We start from the raw sequence: 15,131 nt of genomic DNA on the forward strand, positions 1-15,131 counted from the left end.
AATGTTGCCGTGACAACCAGAGAGGACATCTGCAGAAGCCCCAAGGAGGGGGGTAGCGAGGAGATTGTTGCCATGGCGACCCAGGAATATCAACAACAAGGTTTTTTCACTGTAATAATCAACAGTGGTGCCTCAAATTCCTTGGTGCCATCTCCTGGTCTTTTGAGGAATTGCAGGACAGTAAAAACTCATAACTTTGTGACGATCGCGGATGGAAACAGAAAAAGACTAACAGAGACAGGCTTTTTCTTCTGTCTTTTCCTTAAGCATGAAGTCAAAGCTTATGCAGTGCCCGGTTTAACTAACTGTTTGTTAAGTGTGCATGATCTACTCGTTGATGGTTTTCATGTCTCTTTTGCAGGTGACAAATGTGAATTTTCCAAGGATGGGAAACACGTGTACACAGTGCAGTTTAAAGATAATTTGTTTGCTGTAAATGTGCCTTTTTCCACAGGAGAGGATGACACTGAAGATGCGAAGGGCCAATGTGTGAATGTAGCGCCCCACCATGGTTGTTCACATATTTGGCACTGACGCTTCGCCCATTTGAATTGGAGATATCTTCAGAAAGCACCAGAGCTGACACAAGGGTGCAAATGTAATGTTTGTGACAAATTTTTAGATTGCAATGCATGTAAACTGGCAAAAATTGTGAAATGCTCATATCCAAAGTCAGAGAGGCAGACCACACAACCCTTTGAATTAATTCATTCAGATTTGTGTGGACCCATGTCAGTTGAGTCACTGGGAGGTTCGAAGTATTCTCTGCTTCTGATTGATGATTTTTCGAGGTCTGCTTGGACCTTCTCTCTGAAAACGAAAGGGGAGGCGGCTAAAATGATCAGGGATTGGATCACCACAGTTGAGGTAACCTTTTCCACCAAAGTTCGTGGTTTTCAAAGTGACAGAGGTGCTGAGTTCACTGGTTCTGCTTTACAGGATTTCTTTAGGGAGAAGGGGATTAGCCACAGACTGACCGCTCCTTACTCTCCGCAACAGAATGGGCTGGCAGAGAGAAAGAACAGGACAGTGGAGGAAGCTGTGTCTGCGATCCTGTGAGACGCAGGGCTACCCCAGAAATATCGGTCCGAAGCTTGGAGATTTGTGGTCCATATGCAGAATAGAGTGTACAACTCTAGTGTAGGAAATACACCGTATTTCTTACTGCATGGAAAGAAGCCTAAGGTACACTACCTTCGTGTGTTTGGTTGTGAGGCTTGGGTGCTTATTCCAAAGGCTCTACGCAAGAAAGGTGAGCCAAGATCTAAAAGAATGATCTTTGTAGGGTATGAGCCTGGCTCAAAGGCCTGGCAGTTTGCGTACCCAAGTGGAAACCAGTCTAGGTTGGTTATCAGCAATAGCGCTGAGTTCTGTGAACAAGCCGGTTGGAAGCGTCTGCACACTAATCCAGACGTGATTCCACAGCAGTTCTATGACTCAGACGTTGAGGAGGAAGAGAAACTTGTTGCTGGGGACCACGGTCCAGAGCAACAGGGTCCACCACAGGGACAGAGTCCAAGGCAGGGACAGCTCAGGATCCCTCATAGGGGTGAACCTAGAACACCTCCTCAGTCAAGTGTCAAGTTTGAGCCAAAGAGTGAGCCTTCCTCACCTGCTGGACCAGCTGTAAGGCCCAAGAGGCGCAGCAGGTCAGAGGGGGGAGACACTGAAGTTGAGGATGATTTAGCTGGACCCAGTGAAGCAGCAGGGTCACCAAGATTCACACTGAGGAGATCAGCGAGGACAAGGAGGCCTCCTGATAGGTACGACGCTTCAAGCGTCTGGGTAGGTTCAGCCAGATGTGAACCTGAATCCTTCGAGGATATTCAGAGTTTACCTGAGGAAGAAGCAGGCAAGTGGCACAGGGCAATGGACAAAGAGATGAAGTCCATGAAAGATCTAGGTGTGTTCTCACTCACAGAGTTGCCACCGGGCAAGCAGGCTGTGAGTTGCAGATGGGTTTACCACTTGAAACCCACTGACGCTGGAGAGCCGCAGTATAAAGCCAGGTTAGTTGCTCGAGGATTTATTCAGAGGAAGGGAATACACTTCACGGAGGTGTATTCGCCAACGTCACGAGCGGAGACTCTGAGAACGCTTTTAGCTTGTGCAGCACAGAGAGGCTGGCAAGTAAACCACTTTGATGTGGATGTTGCCTACCTCAACTTATAGCGCTTTCATCCACTGAAGCTGAGTTCAGTGCTCTTTCAGAGGTGTGAAGTAGAGTTCTATGCTATGATTAGTTGCGCTGAAGTATTGTCCCTCTGCCAAGAACCTAGCTGATGGGTTCACGAAGCCACTCACCTTCCAAAGACATGGGGAGTTTTGCGAAGGTCTGGGTTTGGGACGACCAAGGATCGATTCTCCCCTCAGGCGCGAGGCAAGAGGGGGTGTTGGGTGTAGTAAAGGGTTAACCTTCTGTGCCTCAAGCCTGAGAGGAGGCGCTTACAAGGGAAGTAAGCCAGGACGTGACGAAGGCAGCTTGGAATGCTGTGAGCTGAGTGAAAAGCGAAAGCATTTTGTTCAGCTGCTGCACTGAGAGAGAAGGACACAGAGAAAATGCAGCTACAATCTGATGGTCTTTATGAATTGTAAATATGCTACTTTTGAGCAAATAAAGAGATATTAAGACAGAAGAAACGCCTGGGCTTGTTTACTGCCCTTTCAACACAACTGCTGTGCAACTTTGCTAATTGCTATACGACCTGCAGAGGCTCGCAGGGGGAAGCGTGCTGGACGCCGAACAATAAAGCAATAAATCTACTTAACAATAGGAATGTGTGTGTATGTGTGTGTGTGTGTTTGTTTAAAATGGGGATAAAAGCTTTCAGAACTCAGATCGCTGAAAATAGGTTACAAGAGGAGATGTTATCTACAACCCTTTCATTCCTATAACTCCACTATGTCCAACCTGTAGATCGTGATTGACTGTTTGATCGTGGATAGAATTCTGCTGGATGGCTGTTGCCGAGGCCTCACCCTCCCTATCGCCCAACCTCTGCCAGAGACAAACCCAAGCAGCTGCCACCTCCTCCCAAGCTCCTCTCACGGGAGGGGATGTTCTGATGCTGCACAAGCCCACTCTGCACCACCCCTGTCCCATCAGGGAAGCAGCCGGTGAGCTCCTCTCACAAGATGGGTTTTTTTAAACCTGCCCCTGCCCCTTACTGGAGGAAACCTTGCTTGTTGGATGCAGCCCCTGCAAAAGATGTGCCTGCCCCATCCTGCGGGAGGACAAGCCCCCACCCCAGCAAGGTTGGGTGGACAGGGCTGCAGCAAAAGCAAGTTTCTCTTTGGATGCCATGCTTGCATTGCTTGCATCATCATCATCATCACCGATCAATTAATTAAAATTATTACATGCTATCTGGCCCAGGGCAGCTCAAAGTGACTTACAAACAGCATACCACAGAGAGGGAGGGGGGTATTGGTTTGTGAGAAGGGATCAATCTGGTTTTCATTATGCGCTTTGAGTTTTTCTCTTGTAAACTGCCCTGAAATCAACAGCTGAAGGGCAGTATTCAAATGTTTTAACAATAAAAATAAACCAAAGTGTGAAACTTCAATAAATATTTATTAAAAAAAGGAGTGCCTGGCGTTCTCTGGTCCATGGGGTCATGAAGAGTTGGACATGACTAAACGACTAAACAACAACAACAAAGTGTGAGCGGGGGGTGGGAATTACATTAGAAACACCCCACCCACTCCCAGAATATTAGGATGGCAACTCTCTTGCCAACAATTCTTCCCTTCAGGTGCAGGAGACACCTGTGGGTAAAAAGGACATCTGGGCAATTCCAGAAAGCAGGAATTAAATGACCACTCTCTGTTGCCCGATGTCTCCAGCAAAATATATCACCAAGGATGCCAAAAGAGATCTGAGGTGCTGGTTTGGATCAAGACTGTATCCAAATATCCACCAAAAGTACAGAATACATATTTATTTCAGAAAAATACAATAACAGTATATTTAAAAATACTGATAAGCTACAAAACTGACAGTGTAAACTTGAATGGCCCCATGGATGCGAGCAGGTTCCAGGTTCACCTGATGTCTTAGAAGAGCATGTGTGTGACATGCTAATTGTTGATTACTTTGTGTCTCATTAGGATTAGTTTGTTTCCAGCTCAGTTTTACCATAAAGCCTGAGGGAGGAACACATTTATTTAAAGTACCCATTTACAGACAGTGTAGGTGTGGTTGGACTGGAAGAGGCACCTGGCTGAATCCCATAGAGTTCCTTAAAAAGATTGCATCCAATATGAAAAAAGAGATTTCTGTTGCAATATAAAAATATAGGATGCAATCCCTATTTCCATAATTTCCTGCTCCTCACTGGACCAGTCCTTCCCAGTTGGAATCCTTGGACACCTATCCTTGGCCCATAATTTCCTCATGGTAGCTTCTTCTTCCATAGATTACCTGCTTGGCTTTTGATCACTCTGGCATTATTCCTACGGAATTGAGTTCCATGATTGAACTTTGAACTAAATAAAATATTATACACCACATAGCTTCTGAACTGCACTAAGCATGCTTTATCCCTCCTTTCAACTATCTCAGCTAAAATATTTGTGATATTATAGGGTTAATCATTAAATAGAATACTTTTCTTTTTTCTTTAACTTACTAAACACAAGCAAATAATTAAGAAACATTAGATTGCGTTCTCCAGGACACCAGAAATTCTGCTGAAGCGAAGCATAATCTGCATCAGCAAAATTCTTCAGTTTAATCATAGAATTGTAGAGTTGGAAAGGACCTCAAGAGTGATCTAGTCCAACCACTGCAATTCCCCCCCATGGGACTCGATCATGAGATTGAGAGTTTAATGCTCTACTGGCTGATCTATAGAAAACCCACATCAGCAGTAAAAGCCACAGTTGGATAGACCTAGCAGTGGACTAGTCACATTTATGGAAGAGGCTATCAGCGTCAATTAATTTGTTGGATATACCATTTTCAGTTGCTGGGGGAGAACAGGGGGAGTGTGCAACTGCCCTCCTGTGATGATAGTCCTGTACCAATGGACATCTGATCAGCCACTCCAAGAAGGATGCTGCTAGACTGCAGGGTTCTTCTTGTCTTCTGAAAATGGAGGGTGGGATTTGAAGCAGGGATAAACAACTACGTAGCTGGATTCAGTTCAAGACAATGTGGCTAAGGATAGTCATCACTAAACAAATCAGCTGGCTCAAAGTATCCTCAGCCTTTCACAACAATCTGACACAATTAGAACAAGGAGGGGCAAAGTTCAGTAAAATGATTTAATCAGCTCTCAGTAATGATGTTGGTGTCACTGTATTCTATTCAGTGCCTACCAGTGTGTCCCTGGCACCTTTCAACATCCCTGAGCTATGTCTAGCTTTGCCAGCTGAGCAGTCACCTGAGCAGTACCTTAAGGCTTTCATTGCACTTTGATTAGTGGTTTGGAAGAAGAGAAAAGTATATTGCTCCTTCCAACTCAGTAAGAAAAGGCAAAAATAGAGGCATTGACTCAGAATTATTTTTTCTACTTTTAATGATGAGCATAGTCACATGGCCTCAATTGACTTTTCAGCCTTCTTAGAACAATTTGGAGCTGTTTGTGGTCCTGCAGTAACCTTACCTTATAGTGGTACATCTGGTTAAGAACTTAATTCGTTCTGGAGGTCCATTCTTAAGCTGAAACCTTTCTTATCCTGAGGCGTGCTTTCACTAATGGGGCATCCTGCTGCGCGCGATTTCCATTCGCATCCTGGGGCAAAGTTAACAACCAGGGGCAGCTACTTCCAGGTTAGCGGAGTTCGTAACCCGAATCATTCGTAGCCAGAATCGTTTGTATCCAGAGGTATCACTCTGCTTTCTACCTCAGCCTTACTTGCCTGCACCTGAAGTGATTGCTTCGCTGCCATTGAGTCACCCTTCTTTTTTCTGTGTGGATCAGTTTTGCTGGTTGAAACATCCATTGCAGCCATGTGCTCTGCAATATGAAGTCAACATTTTAACCACAGCTCATCCTATACTTCACAGCCTTGCTGGGATGGATCTAGTATCCAGGCTTTTCTCTTCTTTAGAAGAGGAATCCTTAGATAGAGACTGTATTGAGGAGGTTTCTTGTAGGTGGCTTCCGGGCTTTGCCACTGCCTTTTTTGGTTCTCAGCTCCTTTATTGGGTGCCGTCAGAATTTAAATTTTATATTACCGTATTTTTCGCTCCATAGGGCGCACCTGACCATAGGGCCCACCTAGTTTTCAGAGGGGGAAATCAAGGGAAAAAATATGATTCCCCCCCCCCCAGCAGCGGACATGTGCACTTCTCCCAGACCTTCTTCCTTCTTTTGCGGGAGGTGGGGGAATTCCCCCACCTCCCGCAAAAGCCCACAGTTTGGGGAGAAGCGGACAGAAGCGCGCAGCCTGTGCGCTTCTCCCAGACCTTCTCCCTGCTTTTGAGGGAGGTGGGGGAATTCCTCCATCTCCCGCAAAGGTCCACAGGAGCCACGCACCCTTTAAGGAGCGCACGGCTCCTGTCGGTTTTTCTACTAGGATGAAGAACGGACTGATGCAGCCAGTCAGTCCCTTGTCCCTCCTCGGGAAAAAGCCCCCAACAGTGGCCCTGCAAAAGCCGTGTGCTCTTTAAAGGGGCTGTGCGGGTTCTGCTGGCTTTTCTACGAGGTGGGGGAATTCCCCCACCTTTCGCAAAACCAGCAGAAGCCGCACACTCTTTAAAGGGTGCGTGGCTCCTGTGGGCTTTTCTACGAGGTGGGAGAAGGGACTGATGCGGCCAGTCAGTCCCTTCTCCCTCCTGGGGAAAAGCCCCCAAGAGTGCATGGAGCTTGCGTGCAGCTCTTGGGGGCTTTTCCCAGCTGCCTCCCCCCTGCATTCGCTCCATAGGACGCACACACATTTCCCCTTGCTTTTTTGGAGGGAAAAATTGTGTCCTATAGAACGAAAAATACGGTAACTGTATAGAAGAAAAAATTTGAAAAGTGCCTGTTGACAACTAATGAGATTGTGGTGAAATAATTCAGACAATTTCAACAGTGAGCTTTGAATTTCATCATTTTCTCTATGTCTTTATGCCAAAGTGTTGCCTGCAGCACAAACACGTAGCCTATAAATCCCTCCAAGGAAGACTCTATGTGCATCATTTCTCTTTCTAGAACGATGAAGGCACTCCTGAGCACATGCCTCCTCTTGGCCCTGCTTTCTCCAGGTAAGTAGGAACCAGTAGGATGGGGAACTTTTACAGTAATAATATTTAGAGTACAGAGGAATCCAGAGAGCTGAATTTAAGAGAGCTAGTGTGTTGTAGAGGGTCAGACAAGGATCCAGGAGACCAGGGTTCAAATCCCCACTCAGCCACAAAGCTCACTGGGAGATCCTCGATCAGTCACTATACCTCTGGTTAACCTACATCACTAGGTTCTTGTGAGGATAAAATGGGGAGTGGAGAACCATGTACACAGCCTTGAGCTGCTTGGAGGCAAGTGCAGAAATCAAATAAAAAAAATATAGAAACCAAGAGCAACTGAAATGGATAGAGTTTTAAAATGATATTTGAAATATGCTAGTAACTGAAGGTACTATGTTTAGTAGCCACTGGTAGCCTAATTCTGCATCATTTGTGTAAACCTTTTGGGTAGCCATTCAAATTGGTAGCTTTGTCAGTCTTACGAGACAGGGATCAAAATGTTTGTATTTCCACTTTGTCCATGTCATGCAGAACAGTATGTGCTTCCAGGAAGTCCCCTCTTTCTCCCCTCTTAACTGTCCTAACCCCCCCTTAAAGTCCAACTCTCTTCACCTTCATCTAACCCTGTTCATTTAACTCTGCTTAAAACTGGTTGAAATGCAAAATCTTCTCCCTAAGAGGTCTAGTAAGTGATGGTACAGACTATTCCTACAGAGGGTTCCCAGTTTCCCCAATGCTTTTTTTCATGCCTAAATGATGGGATAAGACCAATTTAGATTTAAAAGTGGACCTGCAGGTAAGGGGGAAAGGATCTGTCACAATTTGCCTTCCTCTTGCTTATCGTCTGGCCATTGCTCCTTTAGCTAAGCTCCCATCTAAGATTGTAATCAAACTGTAGAAGAAAAAAAGGCATTGAAGTGGATGGGAGGGGAAATGGGCCATGGTAAAGGGAGGGTTTACCTTCAAACCTCTTGGAAATAATTACCGTAAACCAGTGTTCTAGCCAATGGCTTTTACTCATTTAATTTTTTTTTAAAAAAGAACTTGCTAACTTGAACCCCATTTCATTTAATTCACTCTCACCTCCTTCTCTGTGTCAAATGAAGGAAACCACAAAACCAAATAATAATAATGTTAATGACAATAACAATCCATGAACTAATCTTTTGCTCCTGTCCTCAGGAACAATGAAATATTTTGCATTTCAACCTCTGTACTGCAGACACGTGTTTAACAGTACTGGACTGACATATGATCACTATGTAAAAAAACCTTGTAACTTGCACGAAGATTCCTGTGTTGCCAGTGTTCTGCGTACAAATATAGGTAAGATTTATCCGTTTTTTTGTCTTTTGTTTTTGAAATTAATAAGTTAGTGGTAAGGAAGCTGTGGCACATAAGCTGTAGATGAATGAGAACTCCCATCTGCCTCATCTATCCTGGCCACCAGTCAGAGATGATGGGAGATGAAGTCCAGAAACATCTGGAGGATCACAGCTTCCCAATCCTGCAGTAAGGAATCGCTAACATTTGAAAATGGGGAATCTAAAATCACCTGATCACAAGCATCAGATTTCCAGCTTGATGTACATGTTCACCCATCCTTCTTCCCTAGTGTGTGTGGTTGCCATTTTGTGGTTCGCCTCAGCTGCTAAAATACCATGGGGCTATTCTGGGTGGGATGGTTGTGCTCACTTGACCATCTGTTCCTACATCATTGCTACATACTTGGAGAGAGAGGGGAAATGGGACAGTGAGGTTGGTGCAGTTGAAGTGCCCTGCCAAGTCTTCTTCCTTGGCGATCACTTGTAGCTGAGTAAGATTGTCTTCCATAAACATGGTTTTAACAATGAGTCCGTAAGCGCCTGTGGAGGCTAATTCTGGATCCACACGTCCTTCCACAGTGGGGGCATTGGTTTCCAGGCAGGAATTGATCATGGTGTGGATTTGCCAAGTGTGCCTTCCTCCTAGCATGTTTTCCCTTTCATCCTGAATTCAAGTGTCTTCAAAGCCTATGACACCTTCGGTTAAAGGCTTTTCTCCAACTGGAGTGCTCGCAGGCCAGTGTTTCCTAGTTGTCAGTGTTGATACTACATTTTTAAAGATTTGCCTTGAGACAGTCTTTAAACCTCTGCCAAGTATCTTGGGTTGGGCAACAGGAGTTCAGAGAAGTATTTTCCCACCCTGTAAACGGTTATGATCGACTAGCAGAGAGAATGCAGTGTATAGCACTTGCATTGTCAGAAGTATAGAAGAAGCCATGATTCTCATGCTGCAAATTGGACCTGAAATGAAGTTCTACATTCATTCCAAATTTAATGCCTTTTACTCTGGTCTATGATCGTAATAAAGCTTTGAAAGCTTTGGTTATATTTTACAAACTACAGTTGCAATCGAAATTATTCACGCCCCATTGCAAATTGGGTTGATTATCAAAATTTACAGACTTCTAGCCGTTTGCATTGAGCAAATCAAACAAAAGCCATTGAAATAGCCATGCACAATGGCTGCTTCAAGTGGTTTCCCCAAATTCAGCTGAAAATGCAACTGATACTGCCAAGAAGAACAACATTATTTATTTCAGTCGAAAGACCTACAAAATCATTTCCAAAAACAAGATAAAAGAGAAATACAATGAAGATTAAAAGGTGATCACTTTGTTTTATCCAGAGTATGTAGGTTACTATTTCTTATTACTTCTAAGAGGAACCTAGCCATGGCCAGGGTAGTATCATCTGACTTATATTTGCTTCTCTTGTCTCACTATTATTCAACACATCCTTGGCAAGCATCTTTTAAATGCCTGCAGAAAAATGTGTATTCCACCAGGCTCATGCAAGCCATTCAGAATACACCTTTCCACTGGTTAATTGATATCTGTTTCTTTACTTTTAATAGCTTTTATTGAATGCTTTAAGTATTATGACTGGAAGACATTTTGATTTTTTTTCTTTCTATGACATAGTGGTGTGTACATATTTTAATTCAGAAAACCCATCACTTTATATTGCCGAATTTAATAATACTTTCCATGTTATTTGTTTGAAAAGGTTCTCATTCAGACATTACAGAAAATTGGAACCATTACAATGAATGTGTCTTAGGAGCAATAAACCTCCATATCTAGTTAATTTTTTCAAATTATTTTTCATAGGGAAATTCCAAGAGCAACTTTCGAAGAAATGCTCGTCATCCAGATACTGTTCCCCAGGCCATTACAGCTTCACTGCAGGGGATGGTAAATTCTTTCAGATGAAGAAGCACTGCTGCAGGACTAAAATGTGTAACAATGCATCTCTCAGCCGTACGTTTCTGCATCAATTTAGAATCATTAACATGTTAGGGTTTTGCACTGAATTTGGCCATGGCCTGGATCCTTAGTCAATCAGCAGTACTTAGAGAATCTGTGCCTCATTCAAATGGGGTGAGACAGCCCCAGGTGGCTACAGGTTGGGTTGAGTAGCTCAGGACTATTAGGGGCTCTCAAGGGATGGAGAGTCAGGCAGGACAGGGAGGCAGTCATGAGGAGAAACTGTGAAAAAGAGGGACCTAGCTAGAGACATGGGTGGTGCTGTGGGTTAAACCACAAAGCCTAGGGTTTGCCGATCAGAAGTTCAGCGGTTCACATCCCCGCAATGGGGTGAGCTTCCGTTTCTCGATCCCTGCTCCTGCCAACCTAGCAGTTCAAAAGCACAAAGTGCAAGTAGATAACTAAGTACCGCTCCAACGGGAAGGTAAGCGGCATTTCCGAGCGCTGATCTAGTTCGCCAGAAGTAGCTTAGTCATGCTGCCAGGTGACCCGGAGGCTGGTTGCAGACAAACGCCGGCTCCCTTGGGCAATAAAGTGAGATGAGCACCACAACCCCAGAGTCGTCCGCGACTGGATCTAATGGTCAGGGGTCCCTTTACCTTTTACTTGGCAGCTACGTCTGCCAGAGAAGGGATGGGTTGCCTTTCCAACCAGGCCTCTCCTTCTTTTTGCCCCTCAAAGCAGCACCATGCAGAATCAGATCATCCTTCTGATAGGTGGGAGGATCTGATCCTGCACAGTGCCAGTGCCCCTTGTCCCAGCCATGTTTTTACTGTATGTTAAGATATGGTTACATATCACCCCTATATCCAAGTGATGTGAGATTCCATGGGTACCAGGCATGCTGTAACCCAGGCTCTGTGTTTCCTGTGGGACCATAATGCATTGTGGTGTCTTTATCATATATGGCTATGCATAAATATATACAACCTGAGGCCTACAATGAAGACATCCACCAGAATATGTCCTGTCCCTCTCATAGGCACAGCAGCATCCTTGCCTTGGCAGTTTGTCTTTTCCTGGGAATGGTCACATTCCTCATATTCTAATAAAACCTAATCCCGGTTTTATTACTTCACAGGGAGCAGCTTCCATTCCTTTGATGTGCTGCTGTGCTAATCTGCTATTTTAATGACCCACTTCCCCAAAACGGTTACCTCAGAAGTAGATTACTTCTGACAGGAGTCATGTTGATTTTCTAGGGTTCAGAATTGTCTAAAGAAGTGTCAGTTATGTCAGTTTAGGAACTTTGCCTACATTAAGTAACCAAGTGGATAAGTATAATACAATAGATCTATAATATACAATCTTCAAGATGCCTTTATAACATTCCCTATCCATAATTAGCCGTGAATGATATTTCAAGCAATATAATTGGATACCTACGTGCATGAACAGCTCATAAACAGGTTATGGTTCATTTGCGTTAACATTCAATTATATGGTCCTAATATGGGCCTTACAACCCACCTATCTTATCCAGGTGTCCTTCTAAATGACCCTTCAACTGCTTCTGGTCAGTCTTTTAATTGACAAAATAAGCACCGACTAAGCTAGCAGATATTATTAATTATTATTATTGATTGAAATTATATACTGCCCTGTACCTGCAGGTCTCAGGGAATTCACAGAAAGTGACGGTTAGTTCATTGCTGAAGTGCAGAAGACAGACAGAATCTCTGTACAAAGATAAGGGACTAAGAGAATACATTTTCATACAGGCTACATCATAATCCATGGCAGGAAAACCTTCTGAGAGACTGAGAAGGGAAGAATGTTCACACTCCCCCACCCCCCTTTATGTAAAGGTCATTCATCTCAGAGACCAATGGTGACTTTGTCCCCTGCTCAGTCCTGAACCCAGATATAATCTAGACACAATTATATTTTATCCAAGAGTACTTGCAGCTGCCCCACCAAAACTGGAAGGCCCTAGGGTGGATTCCATTAATATAACACAGAGATACAAAAACAGAGAAAAACATCAGCATGCTCACTATACTTTTGATTTTGGCAGTTCCTGATCGCAACATAATGACTGAAAATGGTTTGCATTGCCCATCCTGCTTTTCCAAAGGAACCATAATGTGCAAAAGTGAGAAGACCATCAACTGCCTAGAGAATGAGACCCAGTGTGTTGTTTTTAAAGGAATTCTTCTTACCGGTAACATTGCTACTCAGACAAGGAAAAAATGCCTTGTAATTCTTGGTCATGCAGACTCTCTCTGTGTCTCCTTCTCTCCCTTCCTCCCTTTCCCTTGCATGTTGCTGGAACAATCAGAGGGATCATATCTCTCACTGGCCCCACTCTGCACCCTTCCGTATTGTTTTGCCTGCCTGGTCTGTGTCCTTTAACTCTCATAATGCCACTTGCTTGTCCGGAAAGAGGATTCAGAGTGAGATGTGTGTATAAAATACCCTTCTGAACAAAAGTAAAAAAAGTGCATTGATTGCTTCACCCTAGTTGAATCCGGATATCTCCACCACTAGGATGCAGTCCAGGACAAAATGTGTCCATCTTGCTCAAAACAAATATTTATTAAGTAAGAGGAATGTATTACATTTCCCTAAATTCTGTGACACCGAGCAGTATATGGTTAACTCAGACCATTAGTGCAAGGATTTATAGTTGTGCAAGAGAATTTCCTCTCTCTTTTGCATGTATGTGCTCTGTATCCTCCCAAAATCTGCTCCACAGAATTGGGAAAACCCTCAGAATTCATTTAGGGGATACACAGAAGGAGGAAGAGAGGGAGGATATGTTCCTTTCTACAACCATACATTATTTTGTTGATGTCATGATTTAGCTACATCTGTAAAGATAAAGTGCTTTATATGCATTATAACAATTTGACACCAGATGGCACTTGGGAGTCCCGTCTTTCATTAACAGGATTTCCTATTACCTCTGGTTAAGAACTTAATTAATTCCGGAAGTCCGTTCTTAACCTGAAACCATCCTTTCAGCATATTTTCCAGGAATAATGCTACATTGAGAGGGAATTTGGAATGAATGGGGGAGGGGCATATGGCTGATTTGCCTCAGGAGAACAGAGGCAGATTCCAGGCCATTTGTGGTGCTTCTGCCCTACATTCTTTCTTCTCTTATTTCTGCTGCCCTTTACAGCCTTGGCTTTGCTATTTTCTCTTTTAAGGGTTGAGTAAGAATTCTGAGGTGAGTACCTGATTGGCTCTTGGGATTCACCTTTTTCACCTACTTTATGTTTGATGCGTTTAACATGAAAATAGATATGGTAAAATAAAAGGAGGATTCTCTGGATACTTAGATCACAGTGAGGCAATGAGGGAGCCTCAGTTGGCACCCAACCATCCTGAGAGACAATGAAGTGCATCACCAGCTTTTTTTGCTGCTGGATCACCCTGTTGACTTGTGGCAAGTTTACTCAAGGTTCAGACACCAAGGAGGGAGTATTGTTCTCAGATCTTGCTGTGTGGCCGTAGCATGTGACTTTTAATATGCCCAGGAGATGGGGGGGGGGTGTAGAATTCCTCACATTTTATTGCAACTCACCTGCCCTAACAATTAGGCCTGTTTTCAAATTCTCTGATTTCATTATATCTTATAAGTATAACCTGTTTATTAATATTCTTTGTGTCTTGAGAGTCCTTTGGGTATGATAGCAATTTTAAATTATATCTGATCTAATTTTTTACCTGAACTTCTAATGCTGAAAATTTTGTATATTTATGTTCTGAGTAAATTATGATATTTGTCAGATTTCGTAAATATACACTTTTAAAAAATAACTTATTAAAATTCTCATTCACCATCACAGAAACCATCTCCTAGTCCCTGAGTAAAGGACTAATGCCAACATTTCTCCCCCCCCCCCCCCAGGTGTAATACAGATCCACAATTTCACTTTCCAAGGTTGTGGAACAACAGATTTTTGTGCCATCGGGAAAAATCAAAGAAAAATAACCGGAGCTGGGAGTTTTCTCCTTTCTGTTATCCAAGAAAGTTGTTACAATGCTTCACAAATCTCACACCAGCCTGAACATGAAGAGTGAATGGGACAGTGTAGACCTCCTCCTTGTGTATTCCAAAATATATGGCAATAAGGGGGAATTGGAGGCCTAGTTTTGAAATTCAGGACTCAGGATCTCTGTTTCTTTCTTTTTGGCTTTTGGTTGAAGTAAAGGGAAGCAAGGGGCAGAGAAAAAGAGGTCAGAATACGGGAATTGGGGATTCTAACTTCAAAGAATCCTGTTGTGTATCATTAAAAAACAGTTAAGTTTTCATTCTAACGATTACAATGCAAAATAAATGGTTATGGAGAATCAAATGCTGGTTCTCAGATCTGTTTCTTTCAGACACAAATGCAATTATCATGTATTGTTTAGCCACACCGATTACGAAAGATGCAATACATAAAACAGAATAAAAACAAAATTAACACATAGCACAACTAAAATTATTATTAGAATCAGACGATTCCTGAGATAAGAGGTTTCTCCTTTGAAAGATTTAAATTAGGGCATATTTTAAGGCAGAGTTCATTGGAGCGTGGTGAACTCTGGCACCGGCAAATCTAGAAAAATAGCGCTGATCCCTACAAACCTTTTTCCTTATAATCGTAACTGTAAAGGCAAAACAGAGCAATTTTTCAGAGGGGTAAGGGGATT

At 43.3% G+C, this 15,131-nt stretch overlaps 1 protein-coding gene across 1 annotated transcript; it reads left to right on the forward strand.

Annotated features, from left to right (window-relative positions):
• The first annotated feature begins 7,146 nt into the window (after positions 1 to 7,146).
• Positions 7,147 to 14,678, forward strand: LOC144328546 (phospholipase A2 inhibitor and Ly6/PLAUR domain-containing protein-like). Its single transcript, XM_077932505.1, has 5 exons — positions 7,147 to 7,195; positions 8,357 to 8,500; positions 10,329 to 10,478; positions 12,502 to 12,648; positions 14,344 to 14,678. Exons 1-5 carry the CDS (start codon positions 7,147 to 7,149, stop codon positions 14,514 to 14,516), a joined length of 663 nt encoding a protein of 220 aa, XP_077788631.1. The 3' UTR covers positions 14,517 to 14,678.
• Positions 14,679 to 15,131: the final 453 nt, after the last annotated feature.

This window comes from Podarcis muralis, chromosome 7, assembly GCF_964188315.1.
Source record: "Podarcis muralis chromosome 7, rPodMur119.hap1.1, whole genome shotgun sequence".
Classification (NCBI taxonomy): domain Eukaryota; kingdom Metazoa; phylum Chordata; class Lepidosauria; order Squamata; family Lacertidae; genus Podarcis; species Podarcis muralis.

Bases quoted from the DNA above. Each gene is read 5' to 3' on its own strand.
- LOC144328546 (XM_077932505.1), top strand. From the start codon at position 7,147: ATGAAGGCACTCCTGAGCACATGCCTCCTCTTGGCCCTGCTTTCTCCA. The intron at 7,196-8,356 runs GTAAGTAGGAAC...TCCTGTCCTCAG, and splicing joins CTTGGCCCTGCTTTCTCCAG to GAACAATGAAATATTTTGCA. The intron at 8,501-10,328 runs GTAAGATTTATC...TATTTTTCATAG, and splicing joins TGTTCTGCGTACAAATATAG to GGAAATTCCAAGAGCAACTT.